At 39.9% G+C, this 16,618-nt stretch overlaps 1 protein-coding gene across 2 annotated transcripts in view; it reads right to left on the bottom strand.

Annotated features, from left to right (window-relative positions):
* The window catches only part of tra2b (transformer 2 beta homolog), a 31,347-nt gene extending 16,669 nt beyond the window's left edge, over positions 1–14,678 (bottom strand). For both annotated transcript variants that reach the window (XM_072261189.1, XM_072261190.1), the window contains exons 1-2: positions 14,510–14,678; positions 2,264–2,421 (exon numbers count right to left, since the gene is read on the bottom strand). In XM_072261189.1, the coding sequence (XP_072117290.1) occupies positions 2,264–2,421; positions 14,510–14,545 (194 nt within the window). In that variant the 5' untranslated portion in view covers positions 14,546–14,678. The remainder of the gene's footprint in view (positions 1–2,263; positions 2,422–14,509) is intronic.
* Positions 14,679–16,618: the final 1,940 nt, after the last annotated feature.

Below are 16,618 nucleotides of genomic sequence, written 5' to 3'. Positions count from 1 at the left end.
ACCATCTTAACATTAAGAGATGAGCAAACTAGAAAGAAGGTTTACCAGGTTAATATGCTGGAATATGTGGATGCAATGAAAGAGGTGGTGCTGGAACTTTTGAAAAAACATTAGGATAGATAAGTCCCTGGGGTCGGAGGAGATACACCCTAGATTACTACGGGAAGTGAGGAAAAAGACTGCTATACATTTTGGCAATGATCTTTGTGTCCTCGATGGCCATAGAAGTAGTATCAGAAGATTGGAGGGCGACAAATGTTATTCATTGAATCAAAAAAGGGGGTAGAGATAACACTGCATATTATCAACCAGTGAGTCTTACTTCAGTGGTGGACAAACTATTAGAGAGGATTCTTAGAGACAGGGTTTATAAGCATTTGGAGGAACACAGTCTGAACAGGGAAGTGGAAGGGGAGTTAATAAGTTTGCAGATGATGTGATGGTTGGTAGAGTTGCGGATAATGTAGAAGGTAGTCATAGGTTACAGCAGGGCACTGACAGGATGCAGACCTGAGTTGAGAAGTAGCAGATGACAACCCAGAAAAGTGTGCAGTAATAGATTTTGGAAAGCCAAACCTGAATACAGGGCAAAAGGCAGGATTCTTAGCCAAATTCAAAAGTTTGAAGTAAATTTAATATCAAAGTACATATATGTCACCATATACACCCCTGCGATTCACTTTCTTGTGGACATACTCACAAGAAAATGAATAAATAAACACAATAGAAGCAATGAGAGACAGCACGAATTTGGGCGTTCAACCAGTGTGAAACAGACAACAAACTGTGCAAATAGAAAAATAAAGAAACAATAATACATTAAAAACATTGAGAACATGAGATGAAGAGTTCAAGAGCCTAATGGGTGAGGGATAACACTCAATAGTGAGGGCTTTACTCCTGATGGACTGGCACATATCCACTATATTTGGTAGGATTTTCTGCTCAAGGGCATTGGTGTTTCCATACCAGGTTATGATACAGCGAGTCAATATACTCTCCACCACGCATTTATAGAAGTCTGTCAGTCTTAGATATCATGCCAAATTGCTACTGCAAAGAAACAGAGGGACTGTGGGGTCAATGTCCATAGATCTCTCAAAGTTGTACACAAGTTGTTCGGGTGGTTAAAAAGATGTATGATGTGTTGGCCTTCATTAGTCAGGGAACTGAGTTCAAGAGCTATGAGGTATAAAACTCTGGTTAGACATATTTGGAATATTGTGCAATACACATAAAAGTTGCTGGTGAACGCAGCAGGCCAGGCAGCATCTCTAGGAAGAGGTACAGTCAACGTTTCGGGCCAAGACCCTTCGTCAGGACTAACTGAAAGAAGAGCTAGTAAGAGATTTGAAAGTGGGAGGGGGAGGGGGAGATCCAAAATGACAGGAGAAGACAGGAAGGGGAAGGATGGAGCCAAGAGCTGGACAGTTGATTGGCAAAAGGGATATGAGACGATCATGAGACGGGAGGCCTAGGGAGAAAGAAAGGGGGAGGGGGGAAGCCCAGAGGATGGGTAAGTAGTATAGTGAGAGGGACAAAGTCATTGAAACCTATCGAATATTGAAAGGTCTAGATAGAGGGATCATGGAAAGGATGTTTCTAATAGGAGTCTAGGACCAGAACGCACAGCCTCAGAATACAAGGACATCCCTTTAGAACAGAGATGAGAAGGACTTTATATAATTTGGGGGGGGGGGGGGGGGGGGGGGAATTTGTGGAATTTATTGCTACTGACAGCTATGGAGGCCAAGTCATTGGGTACATTTAAAGCAAGTTCCTAATTAGCAAGGGTGTCAAGGGTTATGGGGAGAAGGCAGGAGAATGGGGTTCAGAGGGATAATAAATCAGCAATGATGGAATGGCACAGCAGACTCAATGGCCTAACTCTGCTTCTGTCTTATGGACACAGTATCAAAAAACTTATTGCATGTATGAGGAGAAATGCAAGCAGAAATACGTCAAATGAACTGGATTTACAAGGACATCCCTTTAGCCCTTTAGAACAGAGATGAGAAGGACTTTATATAATCGGGGGGTGGTTTGTGGAATTTATTGCTACTGACAGCCATGGAGGCCAAGTCATTGGGTACATTTAAAGCAGGTTCTTGCAATTGAAACTTGTATGCATTGCATTCTACATGAATACTAAAGGTGGAATTGTAGAAGAAGCAGAAATATGCAAAAATGTCAGAATCCGTGCCATTGAGTCAAAATCATAATCTAATTAACTTGAAGCTGCAAAGCAATGTTAGCCACTTACCTGGATTTGGATCGTGAACGTGACCGTGACTTGGACCGGGAGTGCCTTGACCCATCCTTAGAATGAGAGCGTTCCGCAGAATTTGCTGGAGACTGGCTGGCAGACTTGCCAGATCCACGAAGACTTGAACTTGCTGATTTAGATGGAGAACGTGAATCCTATATGCAAAAATATATGTATTACATTTTTACAAACCTAGGACATGGTTCTATTAAAATAAGATCTGATTAAAATCTTAAAAGCATCTGAAATGAAATAAACAAGCAACCTAACTCGTATCCCAGTTTTGCCTGTACGGTTTCAATTAGGAATGCCCAGGCATAAATACTTTCCTAGAATAAACTAACAGCCCTAGGGTGTATTCTTCTACCTTGGTTTGTACAGTGCATGCATTTGTTTTTAGTACAATATACAGGTACGGGCTTACGTTAGCCAAACGATTTGAGTGAATTTATAAATACATTCAATTCAAAATTAAGAGCTCTGGTATGTGAAAATAATCAAGCTAAACAAGTTTTCATGCTTATTTACTTTTTAAATCAAATTTCACTCAAAATTAAAGTACCTTGAAGTGAGGTTTCACTCAAGGCTTCGTGATACTACCGCAAGCCCCGCACGTACACATAAACAGACTAGAAATTACTTAGCGTAGTGCTTTCTGATTCCAGATACTTCTGATCTTAACTTCATTCTATTTCTTTTCTTCATTCTTCAGTGTCAAATTCTCACTTGGTTCATCTTCCCACTTCACACACTGCACACATTCTATTTGTGGGACTTCGTGTCTTTTTTTTTAGCATGCATTCTTTTTTTTCCCCAATTCAGCTTCACTTATTCCTGAGCTTCAATTATTACACAAAACTTGTCAAATGACTTCTTCCACATTTCTTTTCTTCATGAACATTAACCTTAACAAAAAAAGAACAGGATGAGGCATGTAATTGCAGAGAAAACCCTGTGCTGAGATTAACCAGTTACAACCAGTGAAATTTTCATCAAAGATTCTCATCTGCAACAACTGTAGTAATAGGATGTAAAACTATGCCAGGCAGTGATAATTTATAATGGCCTTGGGCAGTTTTCCACTCGGCAACACATAGGTCACTGCTAACTATGGGTATTTGGTTATAAACCACAATCCAAAACTCTCCTACTTTAACATACTTCGCAATCTATAACTGGCAACAATCATTTTAGAATGGAATAATCTCAGCTATTTTTATGGTCCAGTTTGCATCTCACTTATTGCCCATCCTCCTCTGATGGAAGTATCTGGGAATAGGCTTCCCCACACCAGTTATTAAGCTCACTCTGGTCATCAAATATGAGGAGAAATGCAAGCAGAAATACGTCAAATGAGCTGGATTGAAAGACAACCTTCCAATTTGGGTCAATTGATCCTACTGTTAACACTAAGTTCAAGTTCTTAAGGCTTCAAGAGTCAGTACAAACATTATCAGGTAGTCATCAGACTGATACTCACCACCTCTTACCCCAAATATCTCTTACCTGGAGGTGCACATAATGCTGAAATATTAAAAATTGATTAATCGAAAGTCAAACAGTGGTAAGTGATATTGTAATTAGTTAATGGGATTCAACAAGCCCGATCGTCATGACCCCTATAAAGAGGTTGAACTATTCCCCCTCGAATCTTAGAATTAATACCACTGAACAAACAGCCCCAAAATACATGCACCAATCAGTCAAACAATAGTGATAAGCCGGGCAAGTAGTGCCCACACTAAGTTTATGCAAGCCTTTCATACCATAAAGCACAAATTAACACACCTCCAAAGGTAACAACTTCTATTTGGGTCTGTCCCATTTTCTTTCCTTATTCAGTTATGATTTAATTTTATTTAACTAGTAGAATGGTATGAGGAAATTGCTCCATAATTCTGTATTTTTAAGATCAAACAGTTATCTTGAAATATTAACTTCAGCTACAGGTCTTGTACTGGAGCTCCTTATATTACTATATTTACGCACTTAGCAAAATGCCATTAAATAAGTTAATCCTATGAGGCAACTAGGCACAAGGTATCCAAGCTTCACATTCAAAATACTGGTCCTCCACAAATCCAAATCCAGGGAAGAAAATCAGATCCAACTCAATAGCATGATTTCTTTAGAAAAGAGTTGTTGGTTGGAAATCAGTCAACATTAACATTCGACCAACCCAAGCTTCACTGGTTTTAAAGGCCATCAAGGCCATCTGGAAAACCAGTCCAATTTCCAATTACCTGGATGAAGTACAGAAATTTCATACTTTTCACTTTGTTGCATTTAGCAATAAACTAGTATAATGACAAGCTTGAAGGGCAAACTAGTGATGACTATTCCAATAATATTCTATTAAACTGTCCAGAGAGCTATAGTTTCCAAAAAGTGAACGTGGACAATGATAATTCTAAAAGTTTTGATTTGAAAACACTGAGGTAAACACTGGGTAATAGCTATCATGCCCTACTACCAAACACTTCTTTACTACACCACCCCACTCTCCACAGGGATCTCTCCTTCCATTAATTCCTTGTCCACCCCCACTAATTTCCTGCCTGGAACTTGTCCCTGCAAGCAGAAGTGCTACACCTACCTAGTCAACTCCTCCCTTGCCTCCATTGAGGGCCCCAAACAGTTCTTCCAGGTGAGGCAACACTTCACCTGCAAATCTGTTGGGGTTGTCCACAGTATTCAACACTCCCATTGCAGCCTTCTCTACATTGGTGAGGCCAGACGCAAAGTGAGGGACCACTTTGCTCCATCCGTAAAAAATCTGCAACCATTCATATTCCAATATGTCCGTCCATGGTCTCTTCTACTTCCATGATTAGGCCACTCTCAGGTTGGAGGAGAAAAACTTCATAATCCACCTCGGTAGCCTTCAACCTGATGGCATAAACATCGATTTCTCCAAATTCCAGTAATTCCCCCCCCCCCCTTACGTCTTCTCATCACCTGCCAATTCACCCACACCCCCAGTGCCTCTCATCCTCTTTCTTCCATGGTCCACTCAGCTCTCCTATCAAATTCATTCTTCTCCAGCCCTTTACCCCGTCCACCTATCACCTCCCAGCTTCTTACTTCATCCCCACTCCCCACCCATCTGGCTTCATCCATCACGCTCTGGATAGTACTCCTTCCACCACCCCTCCCACCCACCTTCTTATTCTGATTTCTTCCCCCTTCCTTTCCAGATCTGAAGAAAGGTTTTGGCCTGAAACATGTATTGTTTATTCATTTCCATAGATGCTGCCTAACCCACTGAGGTCCTCCAGCACTTGTGTGAAAAACCACCATGTGCTGGTTAGCAGCTTTTGCCACAAGTATAAATCTTAGCACAACAGTACCTCAGAGAATGCACCACCAGAAACAAAAGTGTTAATGGAATCACTATTAAGATGCACTATTGGGTGTATGACTGCACCAGAAACCTTGTGCAAACCCAGCAATGATATGGAGAGGCTGTCTGCAGGCGCTGACACCCAAAGGAGGCAGTGCAGCATCCTACTGGATGTAACAAAAGCTGCAGCCCCTTCTCTTTTTTCGACTGCAGATCTCTCCCCAGTAATTACTGTTGAATATTACGACTGAAGAGCCTCAATGCTGTGGAGACCTGAACAGGCAAATGAAAAGCAAGCGGGACAGAAGCTTCCACCATATTTCATCAGGTGATGAGAGAGACCGTAGGATCTAAACAGTCTATCAAAACAGGGACGAGATGCTTTCAGTCATGATAGCTTGACCATCACAGCAATGAAATTATCCTATTCACTCACATGCAGCCTCTCCACATCAAGCTGAAGGACAATTCACTGCTGAGATGAAGGGTCAAACCATTTATTACTCCAGGCTCCTAGTACTGTAACGGCAAGTGCATGGGTTTCTGGCACAGCAGAGCACTACCTAAGCAGTTACCTATTTTGAGTATGTATATTTGAATGCTCAGATTGGAGGATCAGATCAGCATAACTAATGAGCATTCTGTAGGATAACATGAACCAGATTTCCAATGTATAGTGTAATAATTCTATGGGAAAAGTGTGTTAAGCAGTTAGTTTGTAAATCTGCACAACAGACAAATGAGGACAATTAATTGAATCCAACAGCAGACTTAAAAGCACATAAACAAAATGCAGAGCATATTGGGAATCTGAAATTAAATTAGAAAATGCTGAATAAACTCAACAGCTCCCAGAATAAGCTAGCTGAGAAAAACTGTGTTCACATTTTTGGGTCAATGTTCTAGGGCACTGATTCTTGATTTCCTTCAGATGGTCTCTGACCTGCAGGGGACTTCCAGCACTTTCTGTTCTTAGAACAGTATTAAGACAACTGAAAACACTTTCACAACACGAGTTTTGAATTAGAAAGAATTTTAATAATTATTTAATATTGTTCAACTTCATCTTATAATACTGTTTCTCAATATAACAGAATATTAGGCAGATGAAATACAAGTATTGTCAGCTGCTGATCATATTACGGTGATAAGATTACAAAATAGTAGTTGAGTAGTGAATCACACTTGATGGCATGTGTGACTATACCCCAATCCTGTTTCTTATATTTATATATAGCAACGAAACTGTTCCCACTACCTTATTATACCAGTATCCAGGATTCCTAATACTAAATTGGGCACACATTTTCTCCCAAAAGGTACAGCTGACTCACCTCAAAGTGTTATAAAAGTGATTATCAGAATACTACCTCATTAAGTATCAAAAGAAATAAACCCTCCACTGCCTTCTGTACCAAAAACATTCCTATTAGATATGCCTGTTAAGAATATGAATATGAATCTGTTCAGCATCAGCCAATGAGTATTAAACACTGCCTGCAAACAAGAAAATCCCAAATACTAAACATTCCAGGTTTGTTTAAAAGCAGTAAATGTGCATGGCATGCTAGTTGGCTTTCCCCTACCAATTTATTTTATAGATGTCCAATAAACACAGGTACTAACGGACTGAGTTGATGTGAAGAGCATTACCTAATGCAGTAATTATAGAGTATTTCTTTTGTTAAACCGATGTCAACTTTCACACTAAATTTTGACTAATTTAAATAAATATTTGAAGATCAATGACTGCATTCAACCTCAATTAACACTAAATATGCAGATTCCAGTTCTTTCAAATGCTTGAAATGAGTATAATTTATCAAAAATAAACCGGGATTCTTGTTTACTGGATTCCACAACAATTTGAAATACTAAAGTTCATTTGCTGACAAGGTTTTAATAATTGCAATACTTTAAATTTCACAATTGAAATACAATACATTTCGCTTAATTGGACCATCAGTTAATCAGGCCAGCTGCTTATAAAAACTAATGGAGAAAATAGCTGGGATTCCCTTTGTTTATTTAGGACACTATGCCTCTTAAATGGGACAGGAAACTGTTGCCAACAGTTTCAAACTAGTGTCGGTTGTGTGTACTTGTGCGGCAGTTAGACACTACACCATGTTATGTATAGACAATCATCTTGAATGTTACAACAAAAATGAAGATTTGGAGGATGCAATCGTTGAAAGCATTGTATGAAGACAGTCCATTATAAGCAGTAGGTGCCTGCACTGATCTTGTTCATTTAGTCAAAAGAACATGGCAGCATACACTATGAATTTGATAACTAAGCTAGATCAACTTGATAACTATGAAAAATGAGAGTTTTATAGTGCTGTAGTATTCTAATTTGTTCTGCATTTCATTTAAATACATAACTTGTTACTCAGTTTAACAATCATTTGTCTTTTTTTAAATACCTTTCTAACTATTTTCATTAAACTTTAGCTAATTGGGGGCAGTCACTTAATTGAGACAAAACGTACAGATCCCAATGTGTCCCAATTAACTGGAATCTACTGTAGTTTAAATCTTTACCTACATATTGAATAACATGCTAGATCTTGCAATATTGCAAATTGGTGCACTACTACTGCAACGTTACACTGTATTGTGGAAGGCAAACTCAGAATGTAATTCATTAAAGTACTTATTGCACTGAAACATTAGTTTTTACACAGTTGAAACAAACACTTGGCCAAGTCCCTTGATCTCTAAACAATGAGGGTATGTTGGGATATTTCTCTTAGCTTCGGGTGGCAAGTCATATAACAAGCAATAATGCCAACCTTAAGGTAACTTTTGCCTTAACTATGGATGGAGACTGCATGCTTGGGAATAGGTTCATTAAACATTACCACTTCCCTGCCTCTGCAAAAATTTGGAATCAAAGAATTCATAATTTAATAATTTCAAACTAATTGCGTAATTTTCCGACAACAAATACAGGTACATCACTCAGGAAGAACATAAAACATCCTAACAATGAATTCAAGCCAAATGTTAGAGATTAAATAACTTTCTCCCATTGGATGACAACTACTGATCCAGCATTAAGCAACTAATAAGCAATAATAAAGCAGATCCTTAATGTGACATCAAATATAGAGACAAAGAAAACTGATTGAACTCCAGGTACCAGAATACTAATGTTCTAATTTAAAATTATCACTATCATTAACAGGTAGTCCAGCTTTGAATTATGGCAATCAGTACTTTCCACTACTAAACAAATAGGTGAAAATGTTCTGTTTTGAAAAATTCACTGCTATGCCAATCAGGAACTGAGGCTACGTCCACACTAGACCGGATAAATCCGTAACCAAAGCGTTTTGACCCTCCGTCCACATTGAAACGGCACTTTCCTCCCCTGAAAATGGAGCTTTTCAGAAATGCTTTCCAGAGCGAATAAATCTGAAAACGCCTCATATCCAGTGTAGTGTGTACGGGGTAACCGACTGTTTTTAAAACCGATGTCATGACATGCCGGAACAAATGGTGGCGGCAACACGGCATTTCATTGTTTTCTTGAACGCAAACTCCAACACCAGAACAATATCTGACAATAGATGTGTAACAGCCTAATGTAACATTGTATGGAAGTACAAGATAACACTGATGCAGCCATGTTTTATACATTTAACAAGGTGCTTTATTAATGTATTGCTTGTGCAAACATTCAATAGATGCAATTGTCACTTTTGCCCAGTAACTCATTCTATTGCACATGTTAAATACAGCAAAATAATACACAAAGACATGGCAAAAGGCAAAAAGGTAACAGCAAATTTCACTTTTGCCCAGTAACAAGCCTTATGGCATTTAGTTGTAGCTGTCGTCCCTTTCATTGGTGAAGAGACTATGGCTGTAGGAAATATTTCTGGACAAACACGCACCAAGTCTTTCGTTTGGCAATTTCCTTTTAAGTTTTTCTAGTCTGTAACTGGACAATGTGCACCAAGTATACAGTTTCCTCTTCACTTGTTTTCTGTGTGTTCTGCGCATGCCTAGTAGGAGGAGATTTGCCCAAATATCCGTTTTAATGTAAACAGGTATTTTCAAAAACGCCTAGTGTGGATGCCTGTTGTTTTTACGCCTGTCGTTTTTACGCGAAACCGACTTTTTCAAAATTATCCGGTCTAGTGTGGATGTAGCCTTAGGCTACGTTCACACTAGACCAGATAAATCCGTAACCGAGGCTTTTCTAAAACACTCTCCAGAGTGCTTAAATCTGAAAACACCGGTTGGACGTTGTAGTGTGTACGGGGTAATGGAGGTTTTAAAAAACCTGTTGTCCCTTTCATCGGTGAAGATGCTTCCAGGGTGACCCCTCTGTGGGAGTGGGGAATATGTTGTTGGGGCCACCCAGGGGTCTGTGAGTCTATATGTGTAGCTATTGTAGTTGCTGTGAGGCTGGTATTGTGGCAGTGAAAAGTACTGGGGGTGGGGAGGGAGCCATCATATTCCTTATCATTGCAAATCCCTCTGCAACACAGTCAGTCAGTTTTTCAACGTTAGTCATCAGCTGGGTCATACTGTCCGTGAACTCCCTGTCAGTTGCCTCCATACGCTCCAGTGTTTGTTTTTCAGTTTTAAGTCCTCCTGCGCGAGAGTCAACAGCTGCCCGTCGTTTGGCAATTTCCTTTTAAGTTTTTCTAGTCTGTAACTGGGCAAACGCGCACCAAGTATACCGTTTCATCTTCGCTTGTTTTCTGTAGATGTGTCCTGCGCATACCCAGTAGGGGGAGATTTGCCCAAATACCCGTTTTAATGTGGATGGAGGTATTTTCAAAAATGCCTGGTGTGGACGCCTATCATTTTTACGTGAAACTGGCATTTTCAAAATTATCCGGTCTAGGGTGGACGTAGCCTTAGATTCAAAGGATTCTATTACACTCAGTCACTGTACCACATGAGATTAGTCAACTTTCACCTGACAATTCCAATCACCTCCCATGACACATACCCATCTCTCAGCTGATCAATACAGAATCTCACAATTGTTTGTAAGAATCTAAAAGCAAGAGAATTCCAAGGGCAATCCCCTCAGAACTTTCTTCATTATTCCATTTTTTTCTGAAATAAGATGAGCAAAGCAAATTAACACTATTGGAGATAAAAGCCTTCAATGTCAGACCTATACATCTCCTAAACAGACAATTATTTTCTTGCCCTTAAGCACAGAACTAATCTTCAGATGGGTACTCATAATGGGAAAGTCAGTTATAATAAAGGATTTAAAAAAAAATTAAATTGCCCGTTTCAGCTATTTAATACTTCCACAGTTCTGACTTATTTCTACAATACTGCACAGGGGGGAAGTTTGAACTGATTCACATTTGTCATATACAGATGAAAATCATGGTTCTATCAGTAATCCAATTTTCTAAATTAACACACATCAGTGAAAAAATTCTTTTTAACAAAATTTACGAACTACCCAAAACAAGTGATCAAACTGACTACTGGACAAACCAACTGCAATTCCACCAGAAACTGCAATATCACTGTTTTCAAACACAGCCATTCATTACTTTTGCACCCACTACACATCCATCTATTGAAATGCTTCTTATTTTCTGAATTTGCTACAACTTTTCTTAAATTCCTGCAGAGCAGGCTTCATATCTGAAGGATTACAGAAACAGAATCTGAAATACAAACTTCTCTTCACAAGTGGCTGCCTATTTTGCATTTTCAGCACTGCTTGTTTCAGAACTGATAATTGCACGTTATCTTTTCTATATTCTACCATGAGGTATGACAAATTCACACCAGTTTGTTAAAAGTTCTCAAAAGTTGGCACCAATTTGTAAGTCCCCTTACAGTAATAGCCAAATTGCCATTATAGCTGTCCTCTTCATCTTTCCACACATCTTCCACAAAGGTAAACAAATCCTTTCATCTGATAAATTAAAGAATAAAAATATCATTTGAGTACAACCTATGTACAGTTTTGCAATGTGAATGACCAAATGTTGCCATGCACTAACAAAGACCAGTATGAAGATTGATCATGGTAAAAGACATTGATTTACGGTTTGCACAGAGTGGTCAACACCCTGGAATTTTATAAAGTAGCAGATGGAATTAAAGTTTATAATTAAAATTACTTGTAAAATCCCATGCAAAATAAAAGGGAATGCGAGTTAACAACGTAAATCAATGGTCTCAGCTCTTGATGTGGAGTTCATTAAACTGTCCATACATTCAACACAGAAAATGAGTTATGTATGGATCAGATGATATCTAAAAGAGAAATGGACTGTACTTCAGATACAGACTTTCATTAAAGTTCAGGATTCAGAAATTCTAAGGGTTCCATCCAAAAATACTTTCTTCTCAGATGACAACTGACCCACTGGATGCCATCACCGTTTTACATCAAGGACTTTCAGAAGTTACATTTAAAATCATGAAGCTTTCAGACAGTGTAAATTACATTGTCTGAACTGCTTCAACCATGAACGTTTCCCAACATCTGAGTTGTCCTCTGTACATGCCAAAATAAATGCATTTGGCAGTGTCTGGAATTTCAGAAACAATTAATATAAATTAATATTGAACCAAAAATCTGTAATTCTCAACAGTACAGCTAATTTTGTGTCAAATAAGCCAAATTCATTAACTGGTCTAAGTGGCTCCAGTGGGCGAATAACCAAGTCATTAAACAGCATGTTAATACAAACAAAAAAGCCTTAAGAATAGTATCAACCTATGGTACAGTGTATAAATAATAAAAAAACAAACCTTAATGCTTCTATCTTCTTGTCTTGGGACTCTTCCCCCATCAATGTCACTGACACAACTAATAAATGTAAAATAAAAGGTGCTCTGACAAATACTTTAGGGAATCTACAGTCTGACTTGAATCAAATCATCTTTACTTGGCTAAAAACACAAACAAGGGATACCTCAGCTATATCCTAAAGCACAGCTGGGCAAGATACAAGGATTGCCATGTCAACATTTTAAAGCAGTATAGTACAAATAAATATAGGTCAGCTTTTTAATAGCATTGTAGAATTTAAAATACTGATCAATTATATTATGGATAGGCTAACTCCAAGTTAATAAGGAAATAATATATTGCTAAGCATGTAAAAGATTAATCTAAACTGCTTTGGGGAAAGGGATACGCACAGCACTAGGGTTTCACCAATTGTGGGAAAGCACTTTTGGAGATCTGTGCAGTGATATATAAGAAAATACGGAAGACCCTGGGAAAATTGGGTTATGAATATTCTTAAATTCGAAGTATTACTGCCAAACCCAGCTAACGCCTTACTTACATTTTGGATCTCCCTCCCCCTTGTCTTCTATTGTCGATAGCTTCAGTTAATTTTCACCAGGGTTTTTGGAGGATGATGGAGGAGGTTAAAGAGAAAAATATTTGCACAGTAATTTGGTAAAATACATTTGTCAGTAAAAGTTAGTCATCAAAACTGCTTCTTGCAGGGGTGATGTCACAACAAGGAATCAATAATGAAAGGTTAACCAAAAGCAGAACTGCTTATTTAACGTAGTTCATGCCCATCTCACCCATGTTAATCCAAAATTACAGACTGTAAATCTGTATTCCCTGCCCCTTCAAATCCTATCCTGCCGACATGTGCAGGAACAAATCCACACCCAATTATATTAACAAAGTCAATATTTTTACACATAATGCAGACAAGGAGAGAATTAAGTTATTTAGGCAGGAAAACAAACCGGTGAACGTCAGGAATTAACTTTTAAAGTTCAAATATGTTTCCTTCCACACACTGCAGAACAGGCAATTCAGCAAAATCTGACTGACATTCTATTCCTCAGTTGCTACAAATCTATTTACCAACTATTACTAATTAGTTTACTTTTATGACAGACCAGTCCTACCAATTTGTTCAGCATCCTCCCCTCCCAAAATGTGACATCAGATTGAAGTTCTGGGTTTAATTAAAAAAAAAACTCTGAGAGCATTTCTTTGTTGGTAACCCAGTATCCTCTCCGCACTGCGGAAATCTGGCGTACTAGACCAAGGCCTCAATGCATTCCAAGTAACCCCGCACCCAACAAAAACTGAGGGAACCAAGAGGCCTAGCAGCTGTGACCAATATTTAAATTCATGTTTTCCAATCCCATATCCAGTCCCAAATGAAACGTGAAAAGCTTTTAATTCTCATCTGTTGTGCATTTATAGCATTTTCCCAAAAAATATCGGGCAGTCACAATCTTAACCTGCCACTCTTAATTTGTGCAAAACTGGAATTTCGTGTTTTCTGACTGGTCTGTGGAGCCGGGTTATTTTTTAATTTCCCCAATAGAGTACGCCAGCGTTGCAGGGAGAGGCACGTGGCTCACCCGACTATAGAACAAGCACGTTCCACAGTCTAACCCTGCACGCCAATAGATTCAAGGACAACGTGCTTCGCAAAAGAAGAACATTAACATTAGAGGTACACTGTGCATTGCCCAGGGGGTACAGCAATGCAGAACGGCTGCAGTTAGTTGGCCCAACGTGGTGGGCGGCAGGACCCAGTGAACCCCCATCACCGTACTCCCGGGCCCCAAAGACTGGCCCGTCAGCGCTCCGCCGTTTACGCGCGCAACAGATTGACAACACTGCTGAGCCAATCATGTGGCGCGACGCCAGTCCGCTGGCACCATTCCACCCTCCTCATTGGTGGCATAGTACGTGACAGCATGGAGCACCAATGCAATGCACACAGGCCGACGCCTTGCCCGACCATTGGCCGTGCAGCCTCGCCGAGGGGCCAATCAGCCGACAGGAGAGGCGATAGCTCTGCACCTAGAGGCGGGATCCCACAAAACATACGCACTACTGTTCGAAAAAAACCATGGAGCTCGACATTAAAACAAAAATCGACAGTATTTCGACAGAAACTCACCCTTTCGATGTATGTTTGTTCTTCGGAATCGCTCATGTTGGCGGCTATAAAAGGGAAACTCCTCAAACTATTCAAGAGAAGGGGAGAAAAGGGGGCAAAGGAAAAAAAACCAGCTGAGCACCAGAGCCCCAAACCGACGCCACCTACCTCGAGCTCCCCACTGCAGGAAGTGACGTCGGGCACTGACGTGCTTCCGGTGGGGCGCCGTTGCTAGGCTCTTTTCCAGAGGAGAAGGCGGCCGCTGAGACGGTTGTGTCTACCGTCTGGCCGGAAGGGTCAGAGTTAGGTTCTGGCACTCGCAGTTCAGGCTGTGTGTTGTGAGGTACATTTCGACCCCTCTCCCCGCCTTTTGCGGCCAAAAATAAAAATATATGGTCTAGACTAGTGGTTCGGCTTCACTCTGGCGCTGACTGGATCCGTGGCTGTGGAATTACTTTGGAGACTGCGATATTTATTTACTTATTGTTGCAAGATTTGTTCTCTTTTTGACATACTGTGTGTTTGTCTCAGTTTTTCCTTAGGGGCACCATTATATTTCTTTGTTTTGTGGCTGCCTGCAGCAGGACGAATTACAAGGTTGTATTATGTAGGCGTACTTTGATAATCAAAGTACTTTGAACAATTTTATGTTACCGCCCCCTCGACTCCCAGACCACACCACAGCGCCCCTCCCCCACTCTCTTTCCGGCCATTACATAGAATCTATAAAGAATTCTGTTTTACAATGCACAGTGAAAGAAAATGGGAGTGACAAGTTATTCAAATCTAGAAATAAATTTATTTAATTACAGTAAAACAATTCTTATCAACAATTTTTAAGCATACATTAGTAGTCCAACTATTAAGTACTTTATTGCTTTTTTACCATTCAATGAGCTGGATGGACTTGGTTCATTTTCTCAGCATCAGGCTGAATGTCATTCAGAAGGAATTGCAGATCCTCACGTTCAGTCATTTGCAATCTGCTTTGTTGCTTTAAAAGAAGTTGAGTAACCGCGCTCCACTAAATATAATGTTGGAAAGACGATAAAGAATATCTTGACCTTTTTCCACAGTTGTAGGATAGCATTCAGAGATTTCTTTCAGCAACCAAGACTCAATATTTTCTGAAGCTCTGCTTCAGCTCAAAGTTTGCAGTGAGATCAGTACTTCCTCCATCCTTCCTGTTAATGCCTCACTACAAGTGTTCAGGAATGGATTTTGGAAAGAAGAGCTCTGACATATCTTTATGCAGCTCACTCTTGTGGCACAGTACACTTGAAGATTACCATCTGGTATTCTTCCTTTCTCTTCCAACTCAGAGAAGCTCAGAAATTGGAAAAGGTCGTGGCATCCAATGTTGTATTCAGAAAGGGTTAACTTGGACAGAAATGTGGAACGACTGTTTTCACTTTGATGAGATTCACATAATTTCTTTACAATTGAAGATTGATTTCATTAAACTTTGCAAATAATTCTGACAACTAAGCAATGCCATGCCTAATATTCTTGAGTTGATTACTGAATGAAGCATTCAGATTTTATCCTTTTTAAAAAGTTCATAAAATCATAAGCAACACACTCAAAAAATGCTGGTGAACGCAGCAGGCCAGGCAGCATCTATAGGAAGAGGTACAGTCAACATTTTGGGCCAAGACCCTTTGTCAGGACTAACTGAAGGAAGAGCTAGTAAGAGATTTGAAAGTGGGTGGGGGAGGGGGAGATCCAAAATGATAGGAGAAGACAGAAGGGGGAGGGATGGAGCCAAGAGCAGGACAGGTGATTGGCAAAAGGGATATGAGAGGATCATGGAACAGGAGGTCTGGGGAGAAAGACAAGGGGGGGATCCAGAGGATGGGCAAGGGGTACAGTGAGAGGGACAGAAGGAGAAAAAAGAGAGAAAAAAAGGGGTAAAGAAAAAAACCCACCCCTTATTTATTTATTTTTTTTCTTCACCCCTTTTTTTCTCTCTTTCTCCCTCTGTCCCTGTCACTATACTCCTTGCCCATCCTCTGGGCTCCCCTCCCCCTTTCTTTCTCCCTAGGCCTCCCATCCCATGATCCTCTCCCTTCTCCAGCCTCATATCCCTTTTGCCAATCACCTGTCCAGCTCTTAGCTCCATCCCTCCCC

The sequence above is a fragment of the Mobula birostris genome, chromosome 6, assembly GCF_030028105.1.
Source record: "Mobula birostris isolate sMobBir1 chromosome 6, sMobBir1.hap1, whole genome shotgun sequence".
NCBI lineage: Eukaryota > Metazoa > Chordata > Chondrichthyes > Myliobatiformes > Myliobatidae > Mobula > Mobula birostris.
The sequence above is the reverse complement of the archived record's forward strand: the minus strand, read 5'-3'. Positions and strand labels throughout refer to the sequence as shown.